Source organism: Pistacia vera, unplaced genomic scaffold (assembly GCF_008641045.1).
Source record: "Pistacia vera cultivar Batoury unplaced genomic scaffold, PisVer_v2 Contig406, whole genome shotgun sequence".
Taxonomy (NCBI): domain Eukaryota; kingdom Viridiplantae; phylum Streptophyta; class Magnoliopsida; order Sapindales; family Anacardiaceae; genus Pistacia; species Pistacia vera.
In genome coordinates this window covers 189911-216702 of record NW_022196231.1, presented here as the reverse complement: position 1 = coordinate 216702, position 26792 = coordinate 189911, and the positions used below count along the sequence as shown (strand labels likewise).

Here is a 26792-nt window from a genome sequence, read left to right as displayed (position 1 = left end):
GGGAGTGGTATCACCCCGGTATGCGGAATATACCTATCCCTCAAAGGCTCTGTGGCGACTTTGGGATATTTTCATTTAAAATTTTTCCTTTCTTGTTTATTTTGTAGCTCGGAAGAATTTCTACCCTTCATTGAACGACTTTCTCTTTGCTTGGTTGGTGGGGAACCTTTTTCTTTTATGGGTTCTTACTAAAATGGTGGTTTGGAAGCGGGCACTGGTGTAATTTGTGTGAGCGTCAGAAACTTGATGGGCCTTTAGTAAAACGGTTTAAGTATTTTGGTAATAAAAATATTATGCTTACAACCTCTTAACACAAACTTTCTCTTACAACTCTGACGTGGCAACTCGCAACGAGTTCCACCTGACAAATTGTGGCTAACCAATTGCGAGTTGTCACGTCGGGGTTGTTAGAGAAAGTTTGTTAGAAGAGGATGTGGGTATAGTATTGCTCTTTCAGTAATGACAATAATGAAGGTAATATAGATGGTGATGGTGTTAGTGATAGTGATTTGCATCATGAGAACAAGGAGAGTGAGAAGTCTGCATTGCAGACTGAGTGTCGTCTTGTTTCACCTTGTGGTATAAATATTGGTCAAGAAATGGCTTTAAAGAAAGATTTCTTCCAGTGACCTTGTTTTGTTATGATTATTCTTGTATTAATATCGCGATATTGTGTTTATGATGTCGGACAAGCTTTCCTATTTTTCATCCTTTTTTCCAAGTTGATTTTATTCTATTAGGAGTCTAATTTGTTTTAGGGTTAGTCAACTATAAGTAGGGTTGTTATGTTTCAATATCATCAATAAAATTTATAAAGTTTTCCTTTGGAAACCTTTGTCTTCGATTCAACTCTAGTGTCTGCATATCTAGTGCCTATCCAAATTCTGCATCAATTTTTTCTTGTTAAATCCCATCTAGCTAGAACTTTGAAGTAGTCAAGATTGTGGTCTCTTTTTCATCCTAGAAGGGCAGGTCAAATCCAAGTTGTTTCTTCGTGAATAAGGTGAGATTTCTTCTTCAATTTTTGTTTTTAATACAATTATATTAAGTGTATAACAATGAAAGAAATTAGCTGAAACATCCTGGAGGATTAGGGTTTCACTTGTGATTTGTTCTCACAAGGTTTAGAAGACTGAATCAGTCTTCAATCCTATGCATAATCAAATCACCGAGAGAAAGTAATTTTCACCAGGCAAACCCAAAATTTGTGTCCTAGAGACGATAAAATTAGCGAATTACCTGACTGTATCATCCACATCATTTTTCCTTTTCTTTCAATTGAAGATGTTCTTAGAATTTATGCACTATCAAAAAGATGGAAATCTCTTCTAATCTCCATTTTTGATATTGTTTTCGATGAGACTAAATATCAGTTGAGGTCGGATTTGAAGACAAACTTTTTCCATTCTCTGGAAACAATTCTTTTCCCTCATAGTGCTCCATGTATAAGAAAATTTAGTCTCATTTTTAAGGATAAGAATATCGGTCTATCTCGTCTTAACTCATGGGTATCTGTTGTAGTAAGTCTTAAGGTTCAAGAGCTTGATCTTTCTCTCCCTATTTCACCATTGTTGCCTGATAACCTTTTCACTTACGAATCACTCAGCATATTGAAATTGAATTTCAGTTTCAATGTTCCTACATTCATACAAGTCCCAAAACTTAAAACTTTACATTTACGAGTTCTAGGTGATCTATCCGCTCAGCTTCTCGAACAACTTTTCTCTAGTTGTCCAGCCCTTCAGGAGTTGGCTTTAAACATAGACAATTGGAATAACCGTAAGAAAATCACCATATCTATTCGCACTCTAAGGACATTGGTTGTTTGTCGCGAACTTTCCTCTTTAAACCTTCAGAGGATTATGTTATAAAAATTTATGCAGAAAATTTGAGCTCTCTCAAATGCATAAATTGTGCAGCAATAGAACTTTTACCATCTAATTTGTCTGAACTAAATTAAGCATACATCGATGAAGAAATTTCGAAACAGCGGGCTAAGGAAATTATGGCTCGACATGCAATAAAACTCATGCGGGGAATTCATCATGTCAAATTTCTTACTCTGTCAAATGATATACTTGAGTCTTGAGGTATGATAACATTCTTTAGCTAATTTATGTTCATTGTGAAGACATAACATGAACAGCTCATCTCATTAATTTTCTTTGTTTTTGTGTTTGCCAAGTAGTATCTATCTTATGAAGAAAATTTCCAATTTAGTCTTCCTGTGTTTCATTGCTTGACTCATTTGAAAGTGATTTGGGGGGAGATTGATTATACAAATCATCAAGTGTTAAAGACTATTCTTCAACAAACTCCTAATCTATAATCTCTTGAGATTCCTCATGTAATTATTTAAAAATTAAAATTTCCAAAATCTATATCCTCCTTTTCGGAAGTAATGAAATTTGCTGCAATTTTTATGCAGGTTCTACTACCGAGATATCATTCCTTTTTGATAGATTTACTGCTCTGTTTAACGTCTCGCCTCAAAACTGTTAGTATCTCATATTTTGATTTGGATGTCATGGACGATCGTTTCATAAAATGTGTGCTTGAGAATGCAAGACTTTTGGAGCGAGTTGCAATCATTTGTTTTGAGGACTATGCCATAGATTTGGAGAAGCAAAAGGAGATCAATCATCAGTTACAAGAAATTTGCACCTCAGCAGGTTGCATAATCAAGTTCTACCAGAATGGTTCTCCGTCTTCAGAACGTGACCTTTCCCAATGATTTACCTACTTTAAAACTTGTTCAACAATATGCGATTTGCTTTCTTGCAGCTGACTTAGAAAATGTTGTGGCATTGATGTAAATCTTATAAAATTAGAGTTTTATTACTTGATTTTCTGAAGTGATACAATCTGGTTTGAGATTGATTTTTAATGTTTTTTTTTTTTTTTGTCATTAATGAATTTTCAATACAATCTGGTATTTTTATTGCATTTGCACCCCAAATTTTCTCCCTCTTTGTGTAAATCTCTGAGAAAGCAATTCAATGTTCAAAGTAAAATATACACTAACAACAACACAATCAAGTTTTATGTGGAAAATCTTCATAAAGAAAAAACCACGGCACCCTGTCACCCAAATTTCCACTATCAATGAAACAATTGTATAATGGTGGTTCTCTCTAGATAAAAGTAGAGGTAAACAATCAACATCAATCTCAAGAACAAATTTTCTTGGACACTAACAATTATTCTCAAGATAATGGAGAAATCTCACCAAACAGAGTTACTGTTCGCGCGTAACTTACTGCAGCAAATCTACTCCAAATTCAATCTCCAATGTTCTCCACCATTCAGAACAAAGAGGGTTGAGCCACGAATGTGCTAATAAAATTTTAGCTCAATCGGACCACGGGAGGCTGTTCATTAGAGGCTTGATGAGGTATGGTCACTACACTCCTTTTTTATTTTTCTTTTCACTTCACCCCTTTTTTTTTCACTTTTCTNCTCCGCCGTAGTCCTAGCCTCCGACAAGACTCCTGGTAATTCTTCTTCTCCTTAATTCTTATTAAATCTCTTTCAGCCTTGCTGACTTGAACGTCGGAGTGCCTACGGCAAACACCACCTCGGTGTTTTCCGGAAGCTTCACGCTTGCCCTTTCATGTGTGCAGGTCTAACGGATTGTCAGTGACCTCAACCTCACGGGATCACACCCTATTTTCATGACGGTAGATTTTTTGCATCTACATTACTTATATGTCAATATCGTAATTGGAAGTATATCACTTTGAGATATCATTTGAAAATTGTATTGGTGTTTTATTTTGATGACATGCGATGATTTTTTTTTTTTTTTTTTTTTTAGTAACTTTAAATACTTGATTATAACTAACAAGTTAGGCTATACCAACTTAAATTTTTGACAAATTTTCAACCGTTAATCCGTTGCAATTCAATAGTTTAAGAGTTGATGAAATGGTAAAGAAAATAACTACCCCGAACTTCTTTGCCATATCCGTTAGATTTCAATATATCTACGAACATAAATTTATGTTTCAATTTAAATCAAAATTTTAAGTTACTATAACCTGACCCCTAACGAAAAAATTAAAATTATTATAATCTAGTTATAAGTTACCAAAATATTATAAATTACAAAAATATCATATCAATAAATTAACTTAGAGTTACAATTGGTATTGTGAAATGTCATTGATTAATTTTTACCACTTCAAAGTAAGAACATTGGCTTTGCAAATTATAAAAATGTCGTACTACAAAATTAATTTCCCGTTACAATCGATTCAACAAAATGATTTTAAATAAATGATTAGTACATTTTTAGGGTAACCTTATCACTCTTAAAATAGATCATAAGATAACTCTGACAATATTCGATTGTTTTGTAATTTGAATAAATCTAATATAAGGTAATATTAAACTCTTTTTACTAAAATATTACCCTCCTTAACAATAGTATCAAAAACAATTATTACTCACAAAGAAAACCGTTATGTTTACAACATAATCTCACAACATTCTTTTACAACTCTAACGTGTCAGCGGATTGGCATTGTCACGCCAGCTCCCACCACACCTAAGACACCCAAGGCACTACGAGAAACAAACGGTCATTCTTTCAAAAGGAACGATCATCTCCTATGAAGGAACAACCTTGTTCTTGAAGGAACCACCATAGTTGTTCCTTACCTTGTTTCTCTCTTATCAATTCCCTTCTTCAATTTCGTTCTTCTTCTTTTTCTTGGAACACCCTTGGCTCTTCTTCTTCAATTTCGTTCTTCTTCTTCTTTTTGGAACAACCTTCTTCTTTGGAACAACTTTCTTCTTCTTCTTCTTGGAACAACCTTCTTCTTATTCTTCTCCCTCTTCTTCCAACGTTGTTCCTTCAGGAACAACCATTCCTTACGAAAGGAATGGTTATTTCTTGTTCCTTCATAAGAAACGATCATTCATTCTGTGAGAAGCGACCATTCTTTCATTAGGAATGACCGTTCCCTATGAAGGAACGGTTGTTTCTTTGGTTTAGTCAAAATCATTTTGCGCCTTGGGTATGGTGGAACTGACGTGACAGTGCCAACTCAACTACCACGTTGGGGTTGTAAAAGAAGTTTGTGAGAGTGTGTTGTTGGCATAACATTACTCTGACGAAAAATGCTATGTTTACAATATAATTTCACAACATTCTCTTACAATCCTAACGTGTCAGCAGATTGACACTGTCACGTTAGCTCTCACCACACCCAAGACACCCTAGGCACTATGAGAAGCAAACGGTTGTTCTTTTAGAAGGAACGCGGTTGTTCCTTCATAAGGAAAACGACCATTCTTTCATAAAGAATGGATGTTCCTTAAGGAACAACCTTAACGTTGTTCCTTACCTTGTTTCTTTCCAATCAATTCCCTTCTTCAGTTTCGTTCTTCTTCTTCTTGGAATAACCTTATTCCTGAAGGAACAATGTTGTTGTTGTTGTTGTTTTTTTTTTTTTTTCTTATTCTTCTTGGAATAATGTTATTCCTTCATAAGAAATAACCATTCATTCTGTGAGAAATGACCATTCTTTCATAAGGAACAGTTGTTCCCTATTGTTTCTTTGGTCCAGTCAAAATTATTTTGCGCCTTGGGTGTGGTGGAACTGGCGTAACAATATTAACTCAACTGCCACGTCGGGGTTATAAGAGAAGCTTGTGAGAATGTAATGTTGGTGTAGCATTACTTTACTCCTATACAAAGAAGAGTAATGCTACCTTCACATCACATTTTTACACCATATATCCTCTGAATCATTTGAACCAAGAACTTTCCATATTCAATTTCATGTCTGAAAAACCCTAGCCACCACCTTCCATCCCAGTCTCAACTCCATCACGCCCGAGCCATAAAGCTTCAACAGCGGCCACCACGAGCAGGAGTCACCACCATGAATCCTGGTCTTAGTCGCACAATAGTCGAGCCATAAAGATTCGCCAGCGGCCACCACGAGCAGGAGTCCACCACTCGTAAAACCATCTCTCATCTCTCCGATTATATCCTTCGCATTTTACACCTCCAACACTCTTCCCCTCATGGCCTCATCCTCTCTGTAACCTCCCCTCACTTTCCTCATTTCTCTTTTCAATTTCAATTTCTACTTTCTTATGCTTTTATTTTATTTTCTGTTGCAGATGGATGGCTTTGTTTTGCCACCTTTTTAGTCTACTGCTATTTTGAAGGATTATGATATCACCTGGTCTGTTTCTGTGTTTAATTTTTCTTCTGTGGAAGGGAGAAAAAATTAGTCTTTTTTATTTATTCTTTTGTAACAGTCTGAGAAAGAAAGCGGTTCCACATTCAGTGGATGCCGTTCAAGATATCCAGCAAAATAAAATTCCAATGGTACGTTTTCGTTGTCATGTTTGTTGCTGCTCTGTAATCAGATTTGTTTTTTATTTACCTTTATTATCAACTTGTTATGATTTATTGGTGCTATAGTCTAGTGGCTTAGAAATAATTGATACATCCCTACATATTAACTCGGGATCTGGATATGTAAAGATATTTCTTGAAATGATTATATACGTTAGTTTTCAGTGAAGTTGCTTTGAACTTGGATCATCTTAAACTCGTGTTCCTTGTTGTTGTGTTGCAAATGTACTGCTAAATGCTGGTGCCATAGTCCTTGACCAAAGTTAACGTTTTTAATTTGTAATAACGAGAGTTTACCAAGAGAATAAAAGTTACAACAAAGCTACGGACACCGAAAATTTTACACCGAAAATGTGTATCGGCCTACGTGTAACACGTCTTTGATTTTTTTAACAATTTTTTTTTAGTGAACGGCCGTCCATCAAATTTGGACGGCCGTTCACTCACATGGACGCATATCCATATTATATGGACGGGTGTCCATATACAAGGGACGGGCCTCCCCATTTAAAGGACGCCCGTCCACAAATAAAATATGAAAATTAAAAAAAAAAAAAAACTTTGGGGACGGCCGTCCATAAATTTTGGACGGCCGTCCCTTACGTTTGGACGGGCGTCCATTCCTAATGGACGCCCGTCCCTTATGTTTGAACGGGCGTCCATACTTTAAAAAAAAAAAAAAGAACGTTTGGAATGGACGCCCGTCCATTATTTTGGTTTCTACAAATTAAAGAAAAACTTTGGATGGGACGGGCGTCCGTAAGGAATGGACGCCCGTCCATTACTTACGTTTTTAAAAATAAAACAACAACTTACAGTTTCACGCAAGGCTGATGGGTTTGAGATCATCAGCCAACTTTTTGACGTCCTCCAACCAGTCTAGTACGTTTGCATGCTGGTTGAAGTTTTGTAGCTTATCCTTATTCTCTTCATTGCTATTGACTTTCCCGAAAATCTTAAACTCTTGCCTCCATGGAATTACCTTTTTACAAAGGTCATTAGGATTTTTGAGGGACCTCAACCTGGAGAACAGCGTCTCCAGTTGCTCCAACTTGCTACGCAATTCTTGAACCATGATTAACTGCATGTCACACAAAAGAGAAGGATGAAACTGAGACTGAACCAGAGCTTGATCGTATTCATGGTCATGGATGCTTTAAAATATTCAAAACTTCTCGTTCTCTTACCCTAAATTAAAAATATAATTATAAACTTTTGCTAAAAGCATGGAAGATGCAGGACTCTTATCTGCATCTTCCATGCTTTTAGAAAAAAGACATAAAATGTAGATGTTTGAAGAATGATGCAATTCGTGACACTTTTGTATCATTCAAATGGTATATTATATCTGGTGAAGCAGAATCTGTGGGCGTGCTAACAGTTTATTGTTTTTTTCTGCTTAATTAGACTAACATGACAATGTCCTCTAAGCTGTAAAGGAATAATAAGAACCAAGATGAGGAAACTCGTGGAAACAAAAACAACTTCTTCTTCCTTCGCTTTAATATTGATTGTTTACAACGAGACAAATCTGGCGATTCTTGCTAACCATTTTAAATCTAATCACATTATTTGCTAAGCATGAATGAAAATTTTGCTACAATAATTATTATCACAGCGAAAAATTCACTTATGGTTTTTCATTTTTTGTCCTCTTTCTTTTCTTCTGGTTTCTTCTCCTCTTTCTTCTCTTCTTTCTTTTCTCCTGGTTTCTTCTCCTCTTTGCCTGGCCCAACTGAGATAATGTCCACTTTTCCTATTTTCTTCAACCTCTTCGCTACTGCCACAGTATCCATCTGCCCTATCACTGTTAGCTTCTGGTCTTTTAAATCAGCCGCAATTGAATCAACTCGTGAAAGTCATAACTCTTTCTGCTATAAGTACAACTTCCAATAAATAGATATTATAATTTCAAAGGTGAAAAAAATAATTGACTACTCCAGAATATCCAATCAGCTCAAATATATTTAAAAGAAGAAAGAAGAAAAACCCTCATGCATCAAATGGTCCAATCAAAAATTTTATTTTTATTTTTTATATTTAACAAGACGTCGATGATTTTGGTTGAAGAATGTTAACAGTAGAGGAAGATAAATATACCAAAGATATCAGCAGCAGCTTCAATGGCTTTCTGCTTGGTCTTATCGTCAGTCATGGTCAAAACCTTCTCGTTCTCTTACCCTAAATTATTTTATGTCTTTTTTCTAAAAGCATGGAAGATGCAGATAAGAGTCCTACATCTTCCATGCTTTTAGCAAAAGTTTATAATTATATTTTTAATTTAGGGTAAGAGAACGAGAAGTTTTGAATATTTTAAAGCATCCATGACCATGAATACGATCAAGCTCTGGTTCAGTCTCAGTTTCATCCTTCTCTTTTGTGTGACATGCAGTTAATCATGGTTCAAGAATTGCGTAGCAAGTTGGAGCAACTGGAGACGCTGTTCTCCAGGTTGAGGTCCCTCAAAAATCCTAATGACCTTTGTAAAAAGGTAATTCCATGGAGGCAAGAGTTTAAGATTTTCAGGAAAGTCAATAGCAATGAAGAGAATAAGGATAAGCTACAAAACTTCAACCAGCATGCAAACGTACTAGACTGGTTGGAGGACGTCAAAAAGTTGGCTGATGATCTCAAACCCATCAGCCTTGCGTGAAACTGTAAGTTGTTGTTTTATTTTTAAAAACGTAAGTAATGGACGGGCGTCCATTCCTTACGGACGCCCGTCCCATCCAAAGTTTTTCTTTAATTTGTAGAAACCAAAATAATGGACGGGCGTCCATTAGGAATGGACGCCCGTCCAAATGTTCTTTTTTTTTTTTTTAAAGTATGGACGGGCGTCCATTAGGAATGGGACGGGCGTCCATTAGGAATGGGACGGGCGTCCATTCCGTCCAAACGTAAGGGACGGCCGTCCAAAATTTATGGAATGGACGCCCGTCCAAACGTAAGGAACGGCCGTGCCCAAATTTTTTTTTATTTTATTTTATATTTTATTTATAGACGGGCGTCCTTTAAATGGGGACGCCCGTCCCTTGTATATGGATGCCCGTCCATATAATATGGACGGGCGTCCATGTGAGTGAACGGCCATCCAAATTTGATAGACGACCGTTCACTAGAAAAAAATTGTTAAAAAATATCAGAGGCGTGTTACACGTAGGTCGATACACATTTTCGGTGTAAAATTTTCGGTGTTCGTAGCTTTGTTGTAAAAGTTAATACCCGTATTCTAGTGCATATGGCTCTGCTCTTTTTTTAATTTTTAATTTTATTAGTTATGAAATTGCTATTATATAATATGCTTTCCTTTTTCTTTGATGTGAAGTACAGGGTCTCCATATTTGTTGAAACACTTTGCAGCAAATTCTTGAAGCCATGAACACCAGTCATGAGGAGCGTAGTGTGCACTCTGATTTGAAGCCAGCTAATTTCCTTCTTGTCAAATGTTTTGTAAAGCTAATTGATTTTGATATTGTTGTTGAGTTATGTATTTTCTTTTGTGAAATTGTAGAAGTAAGCATGCATGATGTATATGTAAGATCTATTTGAACTTGGATTGGTATTAATATTCAGATTTTTGAGGAATTGTTTATGGAGACCTCCTTTCATGGTTGATATGATTTTCACCTTTATTGATTAGTTTTTATAGCTTTTTATGTCTTGTATGGTTGCATATATACTGAGATGGTCTATGCTTTATATTCTTTTTTGAATTATTATTAATACATTTCTCTTAGTTTCTTTTCATAGAAGTTATAGAATCCATTCTTGAATAAACATATCTCCTTTAGTTTTTTTTTGTTTTTTCTTTTTTGGACTAACCTAATTTCCCATCATTTTTCATTTAACCTTCAGTTAATATCTAATCATTATCAGTAATATTGTAGATTTATTATATAAATCTACAAAAGCAGAACCTGTGGGATAAAAAAACAATGACAATTATCTTTTTTGGATCTAAATTATGGAATCTCATGAATTGCTATTGAAAATTTAAAATCATCTATAGGTTTATATCGAGGATTCAAAGAGACTGGTAAAGATCTAATTATATAATTAACATAATCATTTTCTTTTGCCACTTCACATCCCGGTCTCAATATTAGCTATTTAGAAGATCGATTTTTAGTCATATTAATCCATGTTCTTCACTTTTAGACTTCAACGAATATAGTCACAGAACTTGAATTAGAAAACATTATCTTGGTGTATGTGTTATGTCATTATGATTTTATCGTTATCAACATAATTTGGCTAGTTGATCACATTCTCTCTTTGAAGAACAATAATAATTTTAAATCCTGAAATTCATTTTTGTGGTCAGTTCCCAAGTAGAAGTGCTTGTCGTAAAAAGGCCAAGAGACAATGGTTGAGGGAACAAGCCTAAAATGAAAAGACAGAGGTACTTGGTGTTCGTAGGATAATGTTTTATATCTGTTATATGCAATCTCTATGTTTCGGCATGAATACTTTATGATTAACTTAAATGAACTTTCATTATCTGATTTTTATCTTTGTAGGAAATGGAAAATTGAATGCATGGGAAGAAATTAACCAGGCTTTGTGTGCAAAGAAGGCAGAACTATCTCATGTTGATGATCAGTGTGTAAAAGAGGGCTCAGGGAGCAGTTGATGGTCGTACAAGGCCCTGAGGAGCAGTGCACTGGGTCCAACCATGGCTTTTCTTAGAGCACAAAGCGCGATATAAATGTCCTTAATCTGGTGTTTTGAAATAGATGATGATGCCTTATGAACATTATATGGTTTGTGAAGATCTGAAAATGCTGGTGTAATGTCGGCTGTTTTGGATGGGCTTGAAGGTTTTTCAGAGTTCAAATTAGCTAAGAGAAAGAAAGGTTTTCGTGCACGACAGAGAGCTAAAACAATGAGAGTGTAAGCTTCTTTCAAAAAGGTACTTTTTCATTCATAAACAGAGAGATATATGGACATATTTCATCACTGTTCCAACCACTTTACAGTGAGAATAATTTTTAAATACAATACAATGTAAACCACTCTTAACTAATACTCCCTCCGTTTGCTTTTAAGTGACGTTTTAAGACTTTTTAAAATTTTCAAAATTAAAGTCGCTGCCTTTGTCTTGTCTGCACCTTTCCTCATGCCTTTCATTCATGCCTTTGTCTTGTCTGCAAAATCAAGGAAAAAAATGGTGGGAGAGAGAAATTTTGATTTTTATTAAAACCTGTGCCCACAACTAAAACGTCAATTAAAAGCAAACAGAGGGAGTACAAATTACATTGAGATATTCTGGCCTAAATCACCAGCTGTCTTCACCTAAAACATCACAGATTACATTTCCAAATTAACCAAAAACTACACTTGACAGACAGCCCACTTTTAGCTCAAATCTAGCCCCAACCATTCAAACTAAATTGTAAAATAGTTTCCAGCAAAATATCATTTACTTTAACACTCCTCCTTGATATTTTTGCTGGAAACTCCAGGTCTGAATCCTAATTCTTCAAACTTGGATCTGCCTAAGGACTTGGTCATTATATTAGCCACTTGCTCTTCTCCCTTGCAATGAATCAGTTTTACCTCACCATTTTGCTCTGCCTCTCTCACTGCATGATATTTGATTCTGATGTGCTTTGTGCGACCATGGAGAACTGGATTCTTGGACATAGCAATTGCCAATTGGTTGTCACAATATAGCATATTACCTTGAGTCTGTTCCAACCTTAAATCCTAGCCAAGTCAATTGGTTAACTGCAGCAACAACAGCAACAACATATTCAGCTTCTGCAGTTGATTGTGCCACAACTTCTTGCTTTTTTGAGATCCAGCTTATGGCACCTGCATTCAAGAAAAAAACATATCCAGAGGTACTTTTCATATCATCCAAGGAGCACACCCCAATCACTATCGATGAAACCATACAAGCTGAGATTTTCAGCTTTCCTGAACCAAATTCCCAGGTCTAGACATCCTCTAACATACCGAAGGACTATTTTAGTTGCTTGAAAATGTAGCTCACTTGGTTCATTCATAAACCTAGAGAGTAAGCTTGCTGCATACATAATGTCAAGCCTTGTTGCAGTCAAGTACAACAAACATCCAACCATGCTTCTATACTTAGTTTCTTCAACCTTAGCAGCTCCATCATTTTTGTACAGCTTTAGATTTTGCACCAGGGGTGTGTTAACAGATTTGCAGATTTCTGCTGTGTTGAGTGGGGTGGTTGCTGGTTGGTACACATGTTATGCTAGTGTTTTTTGGCTACTGCAGCTCTGTGGGATTTCTACAATTTCCGGTGTCCAAGAATCTTGTTTTTTGGGTGGTTTGTCCTCGTGTACAGCTTATGCTGCAATTTTTTTTTTCTTTCACCAGACTTGCGTTCCTTTTCATTTGCTGGTCTTCTTTTTGTTTAGCAATCCCAGAGGGCTAGGTGGTTGATTTGTTAGGAATGTATCCTTGTTTCTCTTTGATGTTTTTGTGGTGATTTGTTCGCTGGGTTTGTCCAACGAATTTGACAGTTAAGGGGAACCCCTTTCTTAGTGTTTATTCTTTCATTTATTTATAAAATTACCTTTACCCAAAAAAACAAAAAAAAAATTCCTTTTGTTTCGTTTCACCTAAATTTTGCCTTCAATGTTTATTTGGCTGTTTCTTGAAGTGGCCCCATGTCTGCCTGTGCTTAGACATGTACAAATTTTTTACCAAATTAATCAAATAGTAGCCTATATTTTCAAGAGCATCTCATCCATGTCTTCCTATTATTTACAAGAAGAAAAACTAAAGCTAAAGGATAGTATAATGTAATGTAATAAATAACATTAAAAAAAATGACATTTAAATATCTTACAAGGTTGCATCTTGTTAGAATAAATATGCACTTGCCTTGGTGGCACAATAAATCACCATCGTGGGAGAGAATACCCAGAAAACTTCAGTATAAAAATCATCAAATAATAACAATTTTTAAATGTTGCATATAAAACAAGCCCCTTTCAATTAATTGAAACAAGTTACAACATTCAGTAGACTTTATTCTGCATTTACAAGAGAAAATTATTCACTTGTCTGATTAAGTGAAAGATCGATAAACTTCTCTCTTGCGTGATGTAATATGTATCAACAATTATGTGTATTCTGAATTCCACATATCGATATTCTTGAGACAAGAATCGAATTCCAAATGGAATCAAAACCCTTTACTTTGAGCTTTATAGAGACGCTGCATGGCAATTTAACATTAAAAAACCACCAAAAAAATACATTAAAAAATACCACTAATATACTAGGTGATGAAGATAAAAAAAAAATTTTCATGTCCCACTGATATTGTTTTAAATCAGGATACAGAAGTCCATAAGACCTTCATAGGTAATCTGTCCAAAATCCCTGAAACAGACCGAGGGATTTCTCCTATCTCATTTTCATGGAGTTTATTATCACATAGTTCCAACTACAACCTTTTTCAAAAAGTTGAACAATACCTGAAGGATGTCAAGGCATATGTTGCCAAACTTATCGACATTTGGATGGAAGCACATAGTCTAAAATTTGACCTGGGGTGCAAAAAAAAAAAAAAAAAAAGATAAATCACATTTCTTGATTTGTCTCACAATTTTACACACCACAGTAGTGGAAAATAATAATAAATAAATTGTAATAGCCGCTTTCTACTCAAATACTCATAAAACATGTACATAATAAAATACATATAAAGTAGTATAAAAGGTTGGGCCCAAATTTTTCTTTTATTAAATATATACATTTTTAAATACAAAAAGTTGTATCATGTACAAAACATCAAAACAAGGTGGACAGTATAGCCATTTCCCTTCGCTTGCCGACGCCCATCCAACCGTGTCCTCACCTAGATCCTGCAAAACATGAAAAACAACGGGATGAACACAACTAATGCTCAGTAAGTAAATCCTCTACGCATATATCCCCGTAACTATCTCTCTCTAATTCTTTCCTTACAATTCTCAATTACTCTCTATTTATACTGCTCCCTACTTTCTCTTTCTCATAACTCTTTTCTACTAACTCTCTTTAGTAGTCACAGCCTCATCCAACCGGAGGCACGGTTGGGACTCGCTCCCACTCTACGTGACTTCTACTCATTCTAGCCGATCGGACTCGGTTATGCATGGATTCGGAACCCTTGGCCATGTGAGTATATAATCTCTCTCTCAGGTATTCTCGGGTATAGCCCTCATCCGCATGCACTCTCACGGGCTACACCACTTTTCTCTCTCTCATACTCATGCCGCTCTCTCAATGCGGCGTACATGCGGGAAACTCTACCCATTACTCACAGGTTCCCCATCGCATAACCTACTCTATTCTATTTTCTCTTCGTTCTCTAGTGCTCATTCTCTCTTTCTCTCTCTTTACTCTTAAAGTAGCTTATACTCACATTCTCTACTATTTCTCAAGCTACTTCTTAAGTGCATAAATAATGTGTATGGACAGCTCATGCTCACTAATGCACTTATAAAATGCCAAATGCAATATTGCATCAAAACAGTCATTCTGCAAAGGTCGCACTAAAAAGGGTATAACTTGCGTTATACACATCGGATTGCTATGGTTTTGGTCTTTTTTTAAAGCTTAAAAATAGGGCTACAACTTTGATGTTTTGGTCTCAGCCCAGTTCAATCCGTAAGATGCCCAAAATTCACCTAGAAAATCACGGCTGTGACAGGGTAGATTTCACTTAGGCATTTCCTCAAACAACTTATGTGCATACCAAAGCTCTACTTATCTATAACTATACTCTTCTCTTTAATCATCCAAAATGGGAGGAAAACTCCCTCATACACTCTAATTTCCTGTCAAGGCAAAACACTCCCATAGGGTTTGCTCAAAACTCCCTCCAACTTCAATCAAACTCAACTCATCATAATGCAATCACAACACTTCTCATAACTCAATTAAATTCATATCAACATAGATAAATATTCATAACATCTCAATTTCTCAGCAAGCATAATACATACACAATCTCTACTCGAATAAATTCTTAAATCTCAATTTAGTTTGGATTTACTTACCTTGTGAAAAAGTGACTTCTCTAGCACTTTTCCTTTCCTTTGTTGTCTTGTCTCCTCTCTACAACTCAAAACAACAACAAGAACAATAACAACCAAATAAGACTTCACTATAACTATAAGCAAACTCACATCTAAAGCATGAATCCTTACCTTAGGATGCTTTAGATGAAATCTCTACTCAAAAATTCCCCAAAAGCTCTCTAAACTCCTTAGAAATCTTAGAAGATTGGATGGAGAGATTGAGAGAAATTAGACAATGGAAGAGGCGGTGGAAATGAATGAATAAAGGGTTTCTCTACACTTTAACTCTTTTTAACTCATATTATAACCATCATTTCCCATTTTGCCCTTGCTCTTCCTTGGAAATTCCATCCATATCCTTTGATTCTTTGCAAATACACCCTTATTACCAACACATTCTCTACTTAATTTCCTTACATTTTACTCCTCACTATTCCTACTAATTAGGGGTAGAATGGTCATTATGCCCCAAAGGAAGAATTCTCTAGAAAACTCAAGAAACTTTTTGTTAGGCTTTTTGCCGCAGCGAAGAACTTTTCGTCGCCCCGACGAAACACGGTAGAACCTACCCGTGGGTGCAGCACCTCATCGCCGTGGCGAAGATTCTCCTTCGCCCCGGTGAAGATTGGATTTCCAAAATTCACCAAATTTCAACCAATTTCAAAGCAACCAATCAACCATGAGAACATACAAACTCATTTGAAGCTAAATCAATGAACGTTTAAGTAATACAACGAATCTTAAGTACGTACCTCAAGCGGGGCGTTACATAAATACAAGCCATTAGCGTCAAAAGTAGACATTTGTAAGAGTTTCAAACAAAATAAACCAAACTAAAGAAGAAGTCAATTGATTTCATGGGATACACCGGAACCCATGAAAATCATATCAACCATAAAGCGAAATAGCTACCTCATGAAGTAAAACTTTATGTTAAAAAAAACAACACATGCTCATAGTGAGACATGAAAACAATTAGGTGAACATGGAAATTCCTAATGTTTGTTTTCTACAACAAATGCTAATAATCTTTACCAAATTGTAATTACTTTCAAATCTTAGCCATTGGTGCAAGATACTCTATCCATCTCACTATGCAAATATTCATAAGCCTAAACATCATACATATTGGAATATCTATATTTCTAATAAAGATGCATGGTATAGTTCAAATGGTCAACTATTAAAAAAGAAAAATAAATAGGCTTAAGGTTACATACGCAAACAATTCATCAAAGTTGAGACTTTCATGTACGAACTTGGGAATGATTTTAGGCCTTTGCATAGGAATTAACAAGCAACTTCCAATTTCACACATAATGGAAGTCCAATAGCAATTCAACCACAACATTTAGTTTTGGAAAAAAACAATGTTCAAACTATATAAGCATAAGAGTTGCGTATTGAAATCAATACAATTTAGACCCAACACATGGGTTTGAGCCAACAAAATGAGTACTCAACTCATCAAAGCCACATCCCAGGCAAAATGCGTGGAACAAAAAGTCTCCAATAGCCATGCAAATTGGAGCTTCATATATGTTGAATAGTAAGTGTAGAGGAGCCTTCAACAGGGAAGACAACAACATCATCAGTAACACCTTGAAAGATTCTTGGGTGGTTGACAAGGTCTCCAGCTTTGAGTTAACTTAGTGGAAGGCAGTGCTTGATTGAAAGGTGGCTGAGCTCGGTGGTGGTAGACATTGCAGATGGCTAAATGGCGGCGAGATCAAAGAATGTGTTGGTGGTTGAGATTGGAAGGTGGCTAAAATTTGTGGTGGTGGACTCTTACTCGTGGTGGCTATCGGCGAAGCTTTATGGCTCGATTGTCATGCAACTGAGCTTGGGATTTGTGGTGGTGGACTCTTGCTTGTGGTGGCCACCATCGAAGCTTGTATTGATTTCAGCCCTATCCCTCATATCCCACGGTCTTTCTTCCTTTTCCAACTTGGTGCATGCCAAGTGTTCGTTGAATTGCCTCAACGAACACCCAAGCCTAGCACAAGCGCCCAACGAGCATGGCCAACGCACAGCGCCAGCACACGCTCGCTTGCGCATGGTAGCTTACACTAGTTGCTTGTGTAACACCTCCCACCCCTCACAGTTCCCTCCACCGACAATAAACACCTCACCACAATCCTCTAAACCACCTCAGTATACAAAGGAAAAAAAAAAAGATAACAGAATCAAGGAAACTGAGACATTCACCTGAAAAATACACTTTGATTATTTAATGAATGTACATCATGTTAGTTTCTGCAATTTCCCCTATTCATTTTCACATGTACACTCGAAAAATGAAAATGCTAAATCTTAATAGATTACATACCTCTAAAGGAAAATTAAAAATTTTGAGATATCATATGTCTCTTGGCAGCCCTAGCTCATCTCTGCTATAGAATTTGCTAATCTTATTAGAGATGTTATTATTCTTGATCTTTTATCGAATCCTTTTGTAAGTTTTCTTAGTTAAGGGAATATGTTGATGGATCATAAAAATAGATACAAAAGTCCATGAAATAAGAATTATACACCCAATAAAAAGTGGTACATGGATGTAGAGTATTAAAGCTGAAGAAAGTGATCCGGAGATGAAAGTGTTAATGCCAAAGACTTGAATATTAAGCTTGCTGTAAGCTTCAAAAGCGAGGTAGTAAATGAGTGTAGCCAACATAAAAGTGACCAGACTTCCTTTTATGGTGTTCTTTGTGGTTGTGTTGAATTGGTGTATTTTTGGAGTTGTTTGGTGGATTTGATTGCCTTTTTGGAGTGTTTGAAGTTTTGAGACTTGTTTGTATGATTTTTTTGACCCTATCCTTCCTATCCCACTGTCTTTCTTCTTTTTCGAACTTGGTGCATGCCAAGTGTTCGTTGAATTACCTCAACGAACACCCAAGCCCAGCACAAGCGCCCAACACGCATGGCCAACGTATAGTGCCAGCGCGCACTCGCTTGCCCATGGTAGCCTACACTGGTTGCTCATGTAACACCTCCCACCCTTCACCGTTCCCTTCACCGACCATAAACACATCACCACAATCCTCTAAACCACCCCAGTATATAAAGGAAAACAAAAAAAAGATAATAGAATCAAGGAAACTGAGACATTCACTGAAAATGCACTTTGATTTTTTAATGAATGTATAGCATGTTAACTTCTACAATTTCCCCTATTCACTTTCACATGTACACTCGAAAATGAAAATGCTAAATCTTAATAGATTACATACCTCCAAGGAATAATTAAAAATTTTGAGATATCATCCATCTCTTAGCAGTCCTAGCTCATCTTTGCTACAGAATCTCTTGATCTTTTCGGAGATGTTATTATTATTTATCTTTTACCGAATCCTGTTGTAAGTTTCCTTAGTTAAGGGAACATGTTGATGGATCATAAAAATAGACACAAAAGTCCGTGAAATAAAAATTATACACCCAATAAAAAGTGGTATATGGATGTAGAGTATTAAAGCTAAAAAAAGTGATCCGGAGATGAAAGTGTTAATGCCAAAGACTTGAATATTAAGCTTGTTGTAAGCTTCAAAAGCAAGGTAGTAAATGAGTGTAGCCAACATAAAAGTGAACAAACTCACTTTTATGGTGTTCTTGGTGGTTGGGTTGAATTGGTGTATTTTTGGAGTTGTTTGGTGGATTTGGTTGCCTTTTTGGAGTGTTTGAAGTTTTGAGACTTGTTTGTATGATTTTTCTTGCCTTATCCCTCATATCCCACGGTCTTTCTTCCTTTTCCAACTTGGTGCATGCCAAGTGTTCATTGAATTGCCTTAACGAACACCCAAGCCTAGCAAAAGCGCCCAACACGCACGGCCAACGCACAACGCCAATGCGCGCTCGCTTGCCCATGGTAGCTTGCACTGGTTGCTTGTGTAACACCTCCCACCCCTCACTATTCCCTCCACCAACCCTAAACACCTCACCACAATCCTCTAAACCACCCCAATATATAAAGGGAAAAAAAAAAAGATATCAGAATCAAGGAGACTGAGACATTCACCTAAAAAATACACTTTGATTATTTAGTGAATGTATAGCATGTTAGCTTCTGCAATTTCCCCTATTCACTTTCACATGTACACTCGAAAATGAAAGATTTCATACCTGTAAAGCAAAATTAAAAAATTTGAGACATCATCCATCTCTTGGCAGCCCTGGCTCATCTCTGCTATTGAATCCGCTGATATTTTTAGAGATGTTATTATTCTTGATCTTTTATCAAATCCTTTTGTAAGTTTTCTTAGTTAAAGGAACATGTTGATGGATCATAAAAATAGACACAAAAGTCCATGAAATAAGAATTATACACCTAATAAAAAGTGGTACATGGATGTAGAGTATTAAAGCTGAAGAAAGTGATCCGAAGATGAAAGTGTTAATGCCAAAGACTTGAATATTAAGCTTGTTGTAAGCTTCAAAAGCAAGGTAGTAAATGAGTGTAGCCAACATAAAAGTGAACAGACTCACTTTTATGGTGTTTTTTGTGGTTGGGTTGAATTGGTGTATTTTTTAAGTTGTTTGGTGGATTTGGTTGCCTTTTTGGAGTGTTTGAAGTTTTGAGACTTGTTTGTATGATTTTTTTGACCTTATCCCTCATATCCCGTGGTTTTTCTTCCTTTTCGAACTTGGCGCATGCCAAGTGTTTGTTGAATTGCCTCAACGAACACCCAAGCCCAGCACAAGCGCACAACGCGCACGGCCCATGCACAACGCGCACGGCCCATGCACAACGCAAGCGCGCGCTGGCTTACCCATGGTAACCTACACTAGTTGCTCGTGTAACACCTCCCACCCCTCACCATTCCCTCCACCGACTATAAACACGTCACCACAATCCTCTAAACCACCCCAGTATACAAAGGAAAAAAAAAAAGATAACATAATCAAGGAAACTGAGACATTCACTGAAAAATACAGTTTGATTATTTAATGAATGTACATCATGTTAGCTTTCGCAATTTCCCCTATTCACTTTCACATGTACACTCGAAAATGAAAATGCTATATCTTAATAGATTACATACCTAGGCAAAATTAAAAATTTTGAGATATCATCCATCTCTTGGCAACCCTGGCTCATCTCTGCTACATAATCCTCTAAACCACCCTAGTATACAAAGGGAAAAAAAAAAAAGATAACATAATGAAGGAAACTGAGACATTCATTGAAAAATACACTTTGATTATTTAATGAATGTACAACATGTTAGCTTCCACAATTTCCCCTATTCACTTTCACATGTACACTCGAAAATGAAAATGTTATGTCTTAATAGATTACATAACTCTAAGGCAAAATTAAAAATTTTGAGATATCATCCATCTCTTGGCAACCCTGGCTCATCTCTGATACAGAATCTATTGATCTTTTCAGAGATATTATTATTGATCTTTTATCGAATCCTTTTGTAAGTTTCCTTAGTTAAGGGGACATGTTGATGGATCTTAAAAATGGACACAAAAGTCCATGAAATAAGAATTATACACCCAATAAAAAGTGGTACATTGATGTAGAGTATTAAAGCTGAAGAAAGTGATCTAGAGATGAAAGTGTTAATATCAAAGACTTGAATATTAAGCTTGCTGTAAGCTTCAAAAGTGAGGTAGTAAATGAGTGTAGCCAACATAAAAGTGAACAAACTCACTGGATGCATTTTCAATGGTAAAACACCAATAACCACCTGAATGTGGTATCTAAAGGCCTCATTGTGTTGAGATATGAATATATTTGAATATGTCTACATTAATGTGTAATTGATTCTTTCCATTCATTGTACATTAATTTCCGGATTTCATGTGATTGGGAAATTTTGGATTATTGCTATTGCCTTTTATTATCACACTAGATTTGTATAAATAGGGTTGTACATTTCATTACAAGTGAATATACAAAATATACAGATTCTTCTCTCTTTCTTGGTGTTACAGATGTATATAACTTCTAGGATTATAGGGATCACATTGATATCCAGAATTATAGGGATCAAATTGATCTTGTATCCTAATATAGATTGATCACATACCTAGTTTATAACACTGCAAGTGTATATATATATGTATTCTTTTTTCTTTGTGAATAAGACGAGTAGAATATTCATCCCTAATACATGTTACATGGTATCAAAGCCAATAAAAGGTTATTAGGGTTTGGGTTTCAAATTGAGAACACCATTTTAGAGTGAGATTTGTTCAACACCGCCACCCTAGAAAGATTTAGAAGCTGTCGATCGGCAAAACCTCGAGTTTCTGCAGTTAGAATCTCCGCGCATGAGCCCCACATGCCACCCAGAGCTCCGGTCAACAGTACCACGCATCGGCGCGTGAGCGCACGTCCACTGTTGATGTCTCCTCTGGTTCTCTTCACCTGCTTTGCTGGCACTTATACAACACATTTTCGTGCTGGGTGGTGTGCTGTTGCAGGCAACCAAAATTAAACCTAAAAACACATGTAGTAGTATGAGTAAGGATCGTTCCCACGGAGAGTGTCTAGCCAAGTTTTATGTTACGTGAACAAGGCTGGGGGGTTTGAGTAAAACGAAAACAATTTCAGGAAAAACAATTCAAATTAAATTATCGAAATCAATCAAAATAACAAACCTTGGTCTAAGTCAACATCCACCATCGAAATTTTACAATTGATCATCGATGCAAGTATATATCAATTGTTACTTTGAGTATTCACCGTTGGAACTATTTTCCTATCTCTCCTTAGTTGCAGTTAATTAGGAAACAAGCGATCTAATTAATCTTACTACTAAATAACCCAAGACAAGTGCTAAAGTTTTAATCTAATGGCAGCCTTAAGAACTAGAGAGATCGATGAAGCTGAACAACACAAACACAAGCGGCTGTATTTAATTCAGTCGAGTGTTCTTCTTAAGATTTAATAATTCCTAACGCAGCAAATTCTTAACTCTTAGTTACTCACAAATTAGAGGGATAAAACAATTACGGATTTGATATCTAATTTAGCAATAGATTGCAACAAATAATAAACTAGTAGGCCTCCTAGTAATTAAATGAAACAATCATGAAAATAGGCATGGAAGAACATCTAATACTCAAAACATATATTGAACACTAAAAAAAAAACAGATTAGATCTCACAGTTTTATTGATTCCAAGGCCTCCGTTTCCTTCAACCAAGTTATAAAAATTTAGCCGCTCATGGCTATCATGAAAAACTCAAAAGAAGTTCAAGAAGAGGAAAAGGAGAGGCGTGTGTGTTCTCTTCTGTCTGATCTCTCTCCTCCCTTTAAAATATCCAATTCAAATCTTTTTAATCTACTAAATCTCCTAAAAATATTCTAATATCCTAAAATAACATTTATCCTAATCTGATTAATTGAAAATAAAATAAAGTGCTAATATAAAATAGGAAAGTGGTGTTTCCAACTGTAACTTGTGTACAACAGGTCTTCAAAACTTCCAATAATAAACTACCTATTTGACTTGCATGACAAGGCAGAATGTTCTAGAACGTCAGCAGTGTAGGTGCGTCAACTTCAAGCCCAATTGGAACTTTGATGCAACGAGTATCTCTCCAAAATCAAAACATGAAAGTTGTATATCTATTTCTTCTAGTTCCATAGCATTTTGAATCATCTCAATCGAAGCTAGGATGAGAGAGTTATGCCCAGATTACAAATTTTTTTCGAAACTATTCGAATTCACCTAATTAGTTTCGTTTTGCATTTAACGCCTCCATCTGTATCCTAAATCAAAATAGAATAATAATGAGTACATTTAGGCAACAAATAAGTATAAAAGACTAGACATTATGGGGGGTAAATATGACATTTTGCATTCTCATCATTGGGCTTGGGTAATATCTTACTAGTTACTGTTGTTCTTCGTTTGTTTATTGGACTTTTGGTGTGCTTTGGTCTTTGGTTGGTTGTGGCTATTGATTAATTTGGTGTGTCATTGAAGTTTGGTTAATTTGCTCTATTTCAACCATTTGTTGGTGTGCATTGGGATTATTGTTTGTTTAAGACATGTCTGATACAAAGTCAGTGGTGGAAATGATACCGACGATGTCAAAAATTATAGAACATAAGCTCATTGATATAACTAATTACCATGATTGGTGTAAAATGGTTATACTGTATTTGCGGAGTATTGATAAAGATGATCATATGACTGATGATCCACCTAAGAATGATTCGAAAAAGACATGGCTCCAGGATGATGCTTGGTTGATTCTACAAATACGGAACTCTATTGATGGTGAGGTACTTGGCCTAATTAATCATTATGAGTTTATTAAAGAACTGATGAATTATTTGGAGTTTCTGCATTCTGGAAAAGGGAATGTTTCTCATATTTATGAAGTGTGTAAGGCATTCTACCATGCAGAGAAACAAGATAAGTCCCTTACAACTTATTTTACGGAGTTTAAGAAGACTTATGAAGTGTTGAACATGTTGTTACCCTTTAGTGCTAATGTCAAGGTTTAACAAAAACAACGGGAGTAAATGGTAGTCATGAGTTTTCTTGTAGGTCTTCCTTCTAAATTTGAGACTGCTAATTCTCAAGTTCTAGCCAGTCCAGAGATCTCTTCGTTGTAGGATGTCTTTAGTAGGGTACTTCACACAGAAGGTACCCCACCGGTTCAGTTCAGTGGTGCTCTCGTCAATTAAAAGAATGACTATGAATCTGGGCGATCACAATTTGGAAGTGGCAACAAAGGAGGGGGGGTCAAATAGTAATATGGGAGGAATTGTGTGTCCCTATCGCCATAAGCCAAGACACATAAAGCGTGATTGTAGAAAGCTTCAGAATAAAACTAAAACAAATCCCTCTGCCCATGTTGCATCCACCAATGATACTTCTAATCAGTTAGTTCTTATCTTTGTAGATGAATTTGCCAAGTTTTTATTGTACCAAGAATCATTAAAAGCTCTATCTACTCTTGTCACGGCTATGGTTGACTCAGGTAAGCCAAATACATGTCTACTTTCCTTGTCCTCCAAATTCGTCAATGACTCTGGTGCAACAGATCACATATCAGGTAATCCCAATCTCTTTGCTACTTATCAATCAAAAACCCTTTCGAATGTGACTTTAGTAGATGGGTCACCATCCTACGTTCTTGAGTCTGGCACAGTTACCCCTACCCTATAGCTTCCCTTGTCAAATGTCTTACATTTACCAGATTTTACTTTCAATTTGATTTCTATTAGCCAACTTACTCGTGCTCTTAACTGTTGTGTTTTATTTTTTCCTGATTATTGCTTGTTTCAGGATCTTATGACGAAGAAGATTATTGGTAAAGGACATGAATCTAGAGGTTTATATATTCTTGACAGACCAAAATCTACACATGTCGCTTGTTCTAGTGTTGCATCCTCGTTTCAAGCACATTGTCGTTTGGGTCATCCATCTCTTCCTTCATTGGAGAGATTGTGTTCTCAGTTTAATAAAGTGTCTACATTAGAGTGTGAGTCATGTCAGTTTGCTAAACATCATCATGTCAGTTCTAGTCCTATAGTCAATAAAAGAGCTAATTCTCCCTTTGAATTAGTTCACTCTGATGTTTGGGGTCCCTATCCAGTTTTGTCTAAAACTGGTTTTAGATATTTTCTTACATTTGTGGACGATTACTCTCGTATGACTTGGTTATTCTTAATGAAAAATCGTTCTGATTTGTTTTCTTATTTCTGTGCTTTTGTGTTGAGATTAAAACTCAATTCAATGTTTCTGTTCATACGTTGCGCAATGATAATGCAAAAGAATATATGTCAGTTTCTTTTCAAAATTGCATGACTCAGAATGGCATTCTTCATCAAACTTCATGTGTTGATACTCCATCTCAAAACATAGCAGAACGGAAAAATAGAATCTTCTTGAAACTGCCAGAGCCTTATTATTCCTAAACCATTCCGGGCAGATGCAGTTTCCACTGCCTGTTTTTTGATTAACCGCATGCCGTCTTTTGTCCTTCATGGTGAGACCCCGTACAGTATTCTTTTTCCTAACAAAGCACTATTTCCTCTTGAACCTAGGATATTTGGTAGCACTTGCTTTGTTCGGGATGTTCAACAATCAGTCACTAAATTAGATCCCAAGTCATTAAAATATGTCTTTCTTGGTTATTCTCGACTTCAGAAAGGATATCGGTGCTATTGTCCAAGTCTTAATAAGTATCTTGTTTCCATTGATGTTGCCTTTTTAGAAGAAACACCATACTTTCCATCTTCTCCTGCAGATCGTCAAAAGGATGATGATAATGATGATTTGTTAGTTTATACCTTCACCACCCTTACACCGATATTTGAACCAACTCTTGTCTCTAACCCTGTCACTATTCTTGCACTTCCTACATCGGTTCCTATCTATGATCCTGCTCCTGTCAAAGTCTACTCTCGTCGTCCACCTCCTCATGCTTCATGTCTAGCACCAACTTCTTTGTCATCCGATCCAGTTTTAAGTGATGATCTTCCTATTGCATTGTGAAAAGGTAAACAGCAGTGTACTTATCCTGTTTCTTCTTGTGTTTGTTATGATCATTTGTCACATTAATCATGCTCCTTTATTGCTTCCCTTGATTCTATTACTATCCCTAAAACTGTTCATGAAGCCCTTTCTCATCTTGGTTGGCATAATGCGATGATAGAGGAGATGAATGCCTTAGATGATAATGGCACTTGGGAATTGGTAGATTTACCTTCAGGGAAACAGGCTATTGGATACAAATGGGTGTTTACAGTTAAAGTTAATCTAGATGGGTTTGTTGCTCAGCTAAAAGCTCGTCTGGTTGCTAAAGGATATGCTCAGACCTACGGAGTTGATTATTCTGATACTTTTTCCACTGTGGCTAAGTTCACCTCTATTCGGCTATTTATCTCTATGGCAGTTACTTATGATTGGCCTTTGCAGATCAAGAATGCTTTTCTTCACGGAGATCTTCAGGAAGAGGTATATATGGAGCAACCTCTTGGGTTTGTTGCTCAGGGGGAGTATGGGATAGTATGTTATCTTTGCAAATCTCTGTATGGTTTAAAATAGAGTCATCATGCTTGGTTTGGAAAGTTTAGTCAGGCTGTTGAGAGATTTGGTATGCTGAAATGTAAAACTTACCATTCTGTTTTCTACAAACGGTCTGAAACTGGTATTATTCTTCTAGTTGTGTATGTGGATGATATTGTTATTACTGGGAGTGATAATGTGGGCATCACATCTCTTAAGTTTTTTCTCCATACCCTGTTCCACACAAAAGACTCAGGGATATTGAAGTATTTCTTGGGGGTTGAAGTTACAAGGAGCAAATGAGGTATATTCCTCTCTCAGAGGAAATATGTGCTCGACTTATTAACTGAGACATGGAAATTGGGGGCAAAGCCATGTAGTGC

The 26792-nt window shown here is 36.2% G+C and overlaps 3 protein-coding genes across 3 annotated transcripts; 1 reads left to right on the top strand and 2 right to left on the bottom strand.

Moving 5' to 3' along the window:
- The first annotated feature begins 193 nt into the window (after positions 1-193).
- LOC116142264 (F-box/LRR-repeat protein At3g59200-like) lies at positions 194-2800 on the top strand. Its single transcript, XM_031427706.1, has 5 exons — positions 194-219; positions 458-625; positions 1217-1830; positions 1962-2090; positions 2429-2800. The coding sequence occupies exons 1-4, from the start codon at positions 194-196 to the stop codon at positions 2087-2089; spliced, it is 936 nt and encodes a 311-aa protein (XP_031283566.1). The 3' UTR covers position 2090; positions 2429-2800.
- Positions 2801-8016: 5216 nt separating this feature from the next.
- On the bottom strand, positions 8017-8537 carry LOC116142218 (heavy metal-associated isoprenylated plant protein 39-like). The gene is made up of 2 exons (XM_031427654.1): positions 8456-8537; positions 8017-8225 (listed from the first exon to the last, which is right to left on the bottom strand). The coding sequence occupies exons 1-2, from the start codon at positions 8529-8531 to the stop codon at positions 8017-8019; spliced, it is 285 nt and encodes a 94-aa protein (XP_031283514.1). The 5' UTR covers positions 8532-8537.
- Positions 8538-11667: 3130 nt separating this feature from the next.
- On the bottom strand, positions 11668-12462 carry LOC116142263 (uncharacterized mitochondrial protein AtMg00810-like). The gene is made up of 3 exons (XM_031427704.1): positions 12252-12462; positions 12061-12193; positions 11668-11671 (listed from the first exon to the last, which is right to left on the bottom strand). Exons 1-3 carry the CDS (start codon positions 12460-12462, stop codon positions 11668-11670), a joined length of 348 nt encoding a protein of 115 aa, XP_031283564.1.
- Between the last annotated feature and the right edge of the window lie 14330 nt (positions 12463-26792).